General features: G+C 47.9%; 1 protein-coding gene across 4 annotated transcripts in view; it reads right to left on the bottom strand.

The window, feature by feature from the left end:
- Positions 1-9,559, bottom strand: part of MORN5 (MORN repeat containing 5) — a 35,731-nt gene that overhangs the window by 22,102 nt on the left and 4,070 nt on the right. For 2 of the 4 annotated variants that reach the window (XM_008572022.1, XM_008572026.1), the window contains exons 2-4: positions 8,117-8,264; positions 3,846-3,957; positions 820-951 (exon numbers count right to left, since the gene is read on the bottom strand). In XM_008572022.1, coding sequence (XP_008570244.1) covers positions 820-951; positions 3,846-3,957; positions 8,117-8,264 — 392 coding nt within the window. Of the gene's footprint in view, positions 1-819; positions 952-3,845; positions 3,958-8,116; positions 8,390-9,559 lie in introns of all 4 variants that reach the window. The other 2 variants (XM_008572023.1, XM_008572024.1) reach the window with 1 other exon arrangement.

Here is a 9,559-nt window from a genome sequence, read left to right as displayed (position 1 = left end):
TACTGCTTTGCAATGCTGGGACTGGGGCTGTCTGCACTGCATTACTGCTTTGCGATGCTGGGACTGGGGCTGTCTGCACTGCATTTCTGCGTTGCCAGCTGACTCCCGTTAGGGGCTGCGAGGCAGACTGAGGCAGAGGAGAACCACGCCTTTCTGTTTTGCTTGCTATACAAGCCAGCGTCGGCTCAGCAGTGGCAATTCACTTCCAGTTGCCAGTGTTTTCCGACACTCCTAGAATCAGCATTACCGCTCTCTTTGGAGGCTCTGCTGGGCAGCGTTCTCTCTGCAGGGGGCTCCTACCCAGCTTGGCGGGGCCCCTTCTCTGAGCTCCCAAGTAGAAGTCCCCCATTGGGCAGTGATGCTTTACCCCAGGCTCTGCTGGGCAGCGTTCTCTCTGCAGGGGGCTCCTACCCAGCTTGGTGGGGCCCCTTCTCTGAGCTCCCAAGTAGAAGTCCCCCATTGGGCAGTGATGCTTTACCCCAGCACCAGGCAGTGTATAGTATATAGCAGGTGCTCATTAAATACTAGTTGAGTGAATGCATGCAAAATAAGTACTTTAATCCTTTCAGTGCTACCATTATGTTCTGTCCCAGTGAGACCACGAATGTCCTTGACCTCATTCTGTGACTATGTACAGACTTGGTAGTCATGACAAGTCCAACAGTGAAACATTCAGATAATCAATTTATGTCTTCTGTCAGCAAAATCTTCTTTCTTGCCAAAGGCACGTGTGTGTGCACACACATGACACATATGCACGAGCCCATATGTGGATGAAGAGAGGAGAAAACATGCCGCAGAGTGTCAGGATAAACATACCTGCATTTCTCAGAAAGCGGTTCCTGTAGTCCTTGACTATCCTCGTGACTGGGTTATAGAAGCCGTCTCCACAATCATAACAACCCTTGGGGATTTTTCTAGGTGGGTCTATATTGGTGAGTTGAGAGATACCTTGAAAGGATGTAGTGGACAATTAGTTCACCACCAAGGCTAAATCCAAACCAGTGCCCCCATAAGGTCTGCTTTTGACTGGTTGCTCATGTGACTGTCTGGCTCCACTGTTGCACTAAACACTGCCTATTCAGGGCAAGAAACAAAAACAGCAGGGACAGTGCCCCAGAAGAGGTCTCTGAAAATGGCTCCATGAGCAGGGTCTTGGGAACTACACCCCCTGTCTTCTTCTCTTGACTCCACTTTCCTCCATTTTTTGGGACACCATGACAAAGGGCACAGGTCCTGGAGTCAGAGAGACCCTGAGGATGAGTCAGGGCTAGCCAGGTGAACAGGAGGGCAGGACCGGAAGAGGAATGACATTCAAAGTGTGGGCAAAGGCCAGAGGCGTGAGCCCCCAGGCCTCCCTCAGGAGACCTTGTGGAGCAGAGCACACATGAGGTAGAACAGTAGGAAAGCATGGGTCAGGTGGACGAGGGTCAGGTAGTGGAGAACCTTGACATTCACCAAAATTACCATAGTGGCCACTATTTATTGAATGTTTATTATGTGCCAGGCATTGTGCTCCTACTATTCCATTTAATCTGCAGAGCAACACTATGGCTCCATTGTATAGATAAGAAAACTGAGGCTCAGAGAGGTCAAACAACTTTCTCGAGGTTATCCAGTAGGAAGCAGCCCAGCTCTGGAGGCTGTGTGTTAAGCTGCTGACACCAGAGGAGGAGCAGGCCTGGACATGGCCCCAGGAATGGGGACACTGAAATCCCCAGGAGGGACAAAAGAGTCAGTGTACCTTTGAGGTCATGCACACTGTGTGTATCTTGAAATGCCGTGGCCTGAGTAAAGGGAAAGTTTGGAATAAATAACTTCTCAGGTTGCTTCTAATTGTATCCTGTAACTCCCTGTTGTCTGGACTAACAGGTGGATGCCCACTGAGCAAAGCACCATGTTCACAGCTCAGTGTCCTGCACACAGTAGGTGCTCTTATGTTGTTGAACAATATACCTAACCCTAACCCTGATGCTGACCCTGACCCTGATCCTAAACCTGTGAATATTGGCTGATTACTAAGCACTTATTCCATGTAAAGCACTTTACAGCCATTCTCTCTCTGAAGCCTCATGCCAATTCCCATCTCACAGATGCTCAGAGAGGTCCAGGGGCACCCTTAACTCTCACCCTGCCATGCAGGCAGGAAGACAGAGCTGCCCTGGTGATGCCTGCCTCTTGAGGCAAAGTGCGTGTGACCCGAGAATCAAGTGGCTACTCAGGTTAAAGCTGCTCTGCTGGGGTTGCTGGAGGAGAAGGGGAGGGCCAGGCAGGTGCAGGGAAGGTCACCAAACTGCCTTGGAGATTGACAGAAGCCCCACTTTGGAAAAACCAGCTGCTATGTGAGAAGAGAGGGCCTGAGGCTCTTTCCCCACAGGACTCAGTTGGGATGAAGAGCCCATGACAAAGTCCAGGCCCTGCCATAACTAACTCAGGAAGAGCAATTTGCAAGGTTCTCAAGTTGCATCTAGACTGGCAGCTCTTTGAAGGCAGAGACTGTGTGTCCACTCAGCTCTGGGTCCCCCTGGGGCCAGCCAGTGTCTGACATAGAGTAGGTGTTTAGGTGATGCCTGTTAATGTCATTGCCTTAACACCCCTCACCCCCCCCACTGTGATGTCAATATTATTATCCCTGTTTGACAGTAACTCTTTTCTGAGCACCTCTCTATGCCAGGCAGTGTGCTAGGTACTGGGGATACAGCAATGAGTAAGACAGAGCCCCTGCCCTCATGGTGCTCATAGCTGGCATGGGAAGATAGAACTGAACATTCATGATCTGAGCTCTGGAGGGGGATCATGGCTGCTCCGTGACATGCCACAGGGAGACCTCACCTAGTCTGGAAGTTCAGGGAAGAGGTCCCAGAAAAAGGACACTAAGCTGAGACCTGCAGGATGGGAAGGAGTTATTTGAGTAAAGTGAGAGGGTTAGAGCATTCCAGGCAGAGGGAATGGCAGGTGGTCTCTTCGAGGAAGAGAGAGAAAGCAAGCGTAGCAAGAGAGGAGAGAGAAAAGCAGAGAAGGGCAGGTAGCCTGGGATGGGGTTGGGGACATCAGTAGGAGCCAGAGAATGTAAGTCGCATTGAGAATTTGGAGCCTTATCTCAAGGGTAGTAGGAGGCACTGAAGGGTATGGGGGATGGCTGGGGGGGATGGTAAGTATAGTCACACTTTTAAAAGATGGAAGTGTGGGTCTCAGGAGGTCAGGTAATTGAGGGGAGAGATGACGGAGGTCTGGAATAGGGAAGTGATAGGATGAAGAGGACACTACCTGGCCATCTCCAGATGTCTCTGCCCAGTCAGCTTCCTAGTCTCAAGTGGAAGCTGACTGGGCAGGGACATTTGGAGATTCAAGGAGACAGTCATTATAGAGGGCGTCACCCAGCACCTGATATGCAGGGCACATGCTTTGCCAGTGGGGATCTTTGCTGGTATCTCTTTCTTTAAAAAATACATAATTTCCGTGTTTCAGTAGGTACTACAAGTAAGAACAGCTGACATGTACTGTGCACCTACCATGCATGCAAGACACTGTTCTAAACACTTTACAGGATTCATTTACAATAATCTTATGAGGTAGATGATGTGAATGTCCCCATTTTGAAGGGGAGAGACTGAGGCAAAGAGGGGTGCAGTCCCTTACCCACAGTCCCCCGACTAGTACAGTGGAGCTGAGAGACGAGGACTGGCCTTTCTGGCTCCAGGACATGGCTCTTTTGTGTTCTGCTGCACCTGCCCAGTCCCTCTTCTCTGTTGAGCTACATCGGTAGGCCTCGGCCCACTTGTTTAAGGCTGTGTTTAGATTCTCTCTCAGTTTGGCTGTGAAGGAAAGGGAGGGTGGCTGGGTACCTGTGGGCTTCAAGCCGAAGCAGATCTCAGTGTAAAACCTCCGATCATAGCTGTCACAGTAGTGCCAGTTCTCACCATCGTACTGCAGCCCATCCGCAAAGGTGTACCTGCCCTGGAATACAAGGAGCACACACACGTCTGAGGAAGCAGAAGCCTTTTTGCTGAGAAGATCGGATGTCATGGGAGAAGGTGGCTTTCTCACTGCCACAGAAAAGAAGTGATAACTATGACAATTATTATGCTTGTGACGATTAGAGGAAATGGATATAAAGCACTGAGATCTTTGCCTGCTGCTCAAAGTATGGTAACTCGCTGTGTGAACTTGGGCTGACAACCTACTCTCTCTGGCCCTCAGTTTCCTCACTTGTAGAATTAGGATAATGACGGCTTATATTCAATAGGGTTGATTGAGGATTCAATGACATAGTACATGCAAAGTATTTAGATGCCTGACTGTATGACTAATTTTATGTGTCAACTTGACTGGGCTAAGGGATGACCTGCTAGCTGATAAAACATTCTTTCTGGGTGTGTCTGTGAGGGTGTTTCTGGGAGATATTAGCATTCACATCTGTAGTCTGAGTAAAGATGGTCTGCCCTTACCATTGTGGGTAGGGTAAAACATTATTTCTGGGTGTGTCTGTGAGGGTGTTTCTGGGGGATATTAGCATTCACATCTGTAGTCTGAGTAAAGATGGTCTGCCCTTACCATTGTGGGTAGGCATCATCCAATCCCTTGAGGGCCTGAACAGAACAAAAAGGCAGAGGAAGGGCCAGTTCACTCTGCCTGAGCTGGGACATCTGTATTTTCCTGCCCTCAGACATCAGCTCTCCTGGCTTTCAGGCCTCTGGACTCTAACTGGAGCTTACACCATTGACTTTGGTTCTCACTCTGCCTGAGCTGGGACATCTGTATTTTCCTGCCCTCAGACATCACCTCTCCTGGCTTTCAGGCCTCTGGACTCTAACTGGAGCTTACACCATTGACTTTGGTTCTCAGGCCTTCAGGTTTGGACTAGAACTAAACCGCTGGCTTTCCTGGGCCTCCAGCTTGCAGAGGGCAGATTGTTCAACTTGTTAGCCTCCATAATCTCATGAGCTAATCCCTCATAATCAATTTCTTTCTCTATATCTATATGAGGGTGCCTCAAAAAGTTCATGGAGAAATGGAATGAAAAGATAATATGAATCTTTGCATGAACTTTTGAAGTACCCTCACATATATCCTATTGGTTCTGTTTCTCTGGAGGACCCTGAATAATACACTGACGTATGGTAAGTACTCAGTTATCAGAGCTGGAAAGATCAGAGCTATCAGTCATGGCCCTTTGTCCAAACACATACATTCTGCTTTTGCTGTCTTAGTGCTAAAGGAAGCCTCGGGATGTAGAAGTTGCATTGGCTTGGGCATCAGGAAACATGGGTGGAAATTCCAAGAATACTACTAATTCACAGTGTGGCCTTGGGTAAGTCACATCCCCTTCCTGGGGCTTAGATTCTCTGGGCTGTGAAACCAGGAGTGTTTGTTAACCTTTTTTAGGTATGAGTCAGGCCTCAGCACACCCTTAGTGAAACTGATGAAAGCTATAGATTGTTTTCCCAGAGAAAAACAGTCTCATATACACAGAAACTTTTGTATGTAAATCATGAGGTTTCGCTGACCCCCTAAATTCTATTCATGGCCCACAAATCCCAGGTGAGAAACCCTTGGATTAGATAATTTATAATGATAGTAGCAGTTGTGGCGGCAGTGATAGTAAAAGCTAACATTTATTGAGGGCCTACTGTGTGCCCAGAACTTACCAAAAGTGCTTAAATCTACTGTTTCATTTGCTCTCACAAACATCCTAGGAGGTGCCTGATGCTATTTCGGTAGGCTCCATAATGGTCCTGCAAAGATGCTCATGTCTGCTGGAACCTGTGAATATGTTACCTTACGTGGCAAAAAGGGCTTTGCAGATGCAATTAAATTAAGGATCTTGAAGTGGGGAGATGATCCTGGACTATCTAGGTGTGCTCCATGCCATCACAAGGGTCCCCATAAGAGGGGGATAGGAAGGTCAGGGTGAGAGAACACAGGGTGATGAGAAATGCAGAGGGAGGGAAAGTTATGTGATGATGAAAGCAGAGGTCGGAGTGATGCGTGGCCACGTGCCAAGGGAGGAGGGCAGCTTCTAGAAGCTGGAAAAGGCAAGGAAACAGGTTCTCCCATAGAGGCCCCAGGAGGAATGCAGCCCTGCTGACCCATTTTAAAACTTCTGAAACCCAGGACTGTAAGATAATAAATTTGTGTTAATTTAAGACACTAAAAATTTATGGTAATTTCTTGGGGCAGCGATAAGTAATACAACTTGTATTGTCCCCAGTTCATAGATGGGGAACTTGAGTCTCAGAGAGGTAAAGTCATGGGCCCAAGGTCAGAAAGTAAGTGGTATAACTGATTCAAACTCATCATGGCCTCTCTAGGGGNATCATCCAATCCCTTGAGGGCCTGAACAGAACAAAAAGGCAGAGGAAGGGCCAGTTCACTCTGCCTGAGCTGGGACATCTGTATTTTCCTGCCCTCAGACATCAGCTCTCCTGGCTTTCAGGCCTCTGGACTCTAACTGGAGCTTACACCATTGACTTTGGTTCTCAGGCCTTCAGGTTTGGACTAGAACTAAACCGCTGGCTTTCCTGGGCCTCCAGCTTGCAGAGGGCAGATTGTTCAACTTGTTAGCCTCCATAATCTCATGAGCTAATCCCTCATAATCAATTTCTTTCTCTATATCTATATGAGGGTGCCTCAAAAAGTTCATGGAGAAATGGAATGAAAAGATAATATGAATCTTTGCATGAACTTTTGAAGTACCCTCACATATATCCTATTGGTTCTGTTTCTCTGGAGGACCCTGAATAATACACTGACGTATGGTAAGTACTCAGTTATCAGAGCTGGAAAGATCAGAGCTATCAGTCATGGCCCTTTGTCCAAACACATACATTCTGCTTTTGCTGTCTTAGTGCTAAAGGAAGCCTCGGGATGTAGAAGTTGCATTGGCTTGGGCATCAGGAAACATGGGTGGAAATTCCAAGAATACTACTAATTCACAGTGTGGCCTTGGGTAAGTCACATCCCCTTCCTGGGGCTTAGATTCTCTGGGCTGTGAAACCAGGAGTGTTTGTTAACCTTTTTTAGGTATGAGTCAGGCCTCAGCACACCCTTAGTGAAACTGATGAAAGCTATAGATTGTTTTCCCAGAGAAAAACAGTCTCATATACACAGAAACTTTTGTATGTAAATCATGAGGTTTCGCTGACCCCCTAAATTCTATTCATGGCCCACAAATCCCAGGTGAGAAACCCTTGGATTAGATAATTTATAATGATAGTAGCAGTTGTGGCGGCAGTGATAGTAAAAGCTAACATTTATTGAGGGCCTACTGTGTGCCCAGAACTTACCAAAAGTGCTTAAATCTACTGTCTCATTTGCTCTCACAAACATCCTAGGAGGTGCCTGATGCTATTTCGGTAGGCTCCATAATGGTCCTGCAAAGATGCTCATGTCTGCTGGAACCTGTGAATATGTTACCTTACGTGGCAAAAAGGGCTTTGCAGATGCAATTAAATTAAGGATCTTGAAGTGGGGAGATGATCCTGGACTATCTAGGTGTGCTCCATGCCATCACAAGGGTCCCCATAAGAGGGGGATAGGAAGGTCAGGGTGAGAGAACACAGGGTGATGAGAAATGCAGAGGGAGGGAAAGTTATGTGATGATGAAAGCAGAGGTCGGAGTGATGCGTGGCCACGTGCCAAGGGAGGAGGGCAGCTTCTAGAAGCTGGAAAAGGCAAGGAAACAGGTTCTCCCATAGAGGCCCCAGGAGGAATGCAGCCCTGCTGACCCATTTTAAAACTTCTGAAACCCAGGACTGTAAGATAATAAATTTGTGTTAATTTAAGACACTAAAAATTTATGGTAATTTCTTGGGGCAGCGATAAGTAATACAACTTGTATTGTCCCCAGTTCATAGATGGGGAACTTGAGTCTCAGAGAGGTAAAGTCATGGGCCCAAGGTCAGAAAGTAAGTGGTATAACTGATTCAAACTCATCATGGCCTCTCTAGGGGCCCTTCCAGATCCAGAGGGAGAAGATTCTAGAGCCCTGGGAGATCAAGAAGCGGGGAGAAGAGGGACTAGAAGGAGGCGGGCACCGGTCAGGGAGGTCAGGGTGCCAGAGCAGTGGGGGCTCTTCCTGCCCGAGGATCTCCCCTCCGCAGCCCCACCTGATCACCTTCACAACTAGTCCCTTTTCCCAAATGGCGTCGTATCGGCTCCCGTTGGGGAAGTACAGGGTTCCTTGGCCATGAAACATGCCGTCCTTCATTTCCCCAACATATCTTGTTTCAGTCGGGAGGATGTATTCGGCTTTGCCCTCCATCCTGTAAGGACATAGGGAGATCACTGAGCCCTGCATGGCGACTGGAGGATCAGAGCTGGCAGGTGAGAGAGAGTGAGCAGAAGCCTCATCCTCAGAGTCCTCAGACGTTAGCGTCCCAGCAATATTCTGTTCAAAAACAAAAGTTTATTTCATTTCCCTCAAAAGGCCAAAAATGAGAGGGGCTGTGTTGTTCAAGGGGATGGGCGAGTTTGGCCTGTCCATCTTCTCTCTTACCTAGAGGCTGCCCTGGAGTTCACGCTGCCCATTGACAATACCCATTTGGTAGGCCCAGAGAGGGTCGGGATGTACCCAAAGCCACACAGTAAATAATGTGACGCAGAGACTAGGGCTCAGGTTTTCTGGCAGCTGGTTCTACATCTTCCCTGACTCCCAGTGACCAGCCCGCCCCTGCCCATTACACCACAAGTGAAATATTTGAAAAAGTATGACATTTAGAGACAGGAGAGGTGGGTATGATTCTTCATTGTTTTCTAGGTGTATCATCTTGGAGACTTTCCTAAACCTTTCTGTTTGTCTTTCTTCTTCCCTCTCTCCCTTCCTTCCTTCCAACAATTATTTACAGAGCACCTACTGTGTGTCAGATGCTGTGCTGCGAATCTGATCTGCTGGATATAACACAGATACAGCAGTGATCAAGGCCGATGTCGTCTGTCCTCAGGGGACTCACAGTCCAGTTGGGGACACAATTAAGCAATTACACAATGCATGGTAAGTGCCATGCAGGGGAAGACAGGACAGTACAGGAGCACAGGGCAGGAATGCCACTTGACCAGTTCACCAGCTTTTTCATGGGTGAAATGGCTGAGATTAATACTGAGATTAACCCAGGTAATGTGTAATGGTTTTCCTAGAAAAGGGCCTGACATACAGCAAGTGCTTAAGAAATATGCTTTCATTCCTTCTCTGTTCCTCTCCGCTAGCTGAAGTCACCTCTCTCAACTCTGACCTTCCTTAGGCTTCTGTTAGCACCTCTGCTGGGATGTTTAGCCCTTTCTGCCCTGCACGGTAATGGTATCCCTCATCTCCTGTACATAATTAAAGCTTCTTAAGATGAAGAGATTGGTGTCTTCAGGTTTTAGAACCACACTTTCTTCTTAAATAGTTGCTCCATAAACATCTACTGAGCAAGAAATGGAGGAAATGGCAGGCAAGGCCAGTGAGTGAGTGACAGGAGGTGCCCCTGGGCCGCGGGCCCCATGCAGGAGAGCGCTTTGGTTAAGGCCCAGCTTCTGAGCCATGTAGACCTGGAGTCCAGGCTGGCTCCACCTCTCTGTG

This window comes from Galeopterus variegatus, unplaced genomic scaffold, assembly GCF_000696425.1.
Source record: "Galeopterus variegatus unplaced genomic scaffold, G_variegatus-3.0.2 Scaffold747, whole genome shotgun sequence".
NCBI classification, from domain to species: Eukaryota; Metazoa; Chordata; class Mammalia; order Dermoptera; family Cynocephalidae; genus Galeopterus; species Galeopterus variegatus.
The sequence above is the reverse complement of the archived record's forward strand: the minus strand, read 5'-3'. Positions and strand labels throughout refer to the sequence as shown.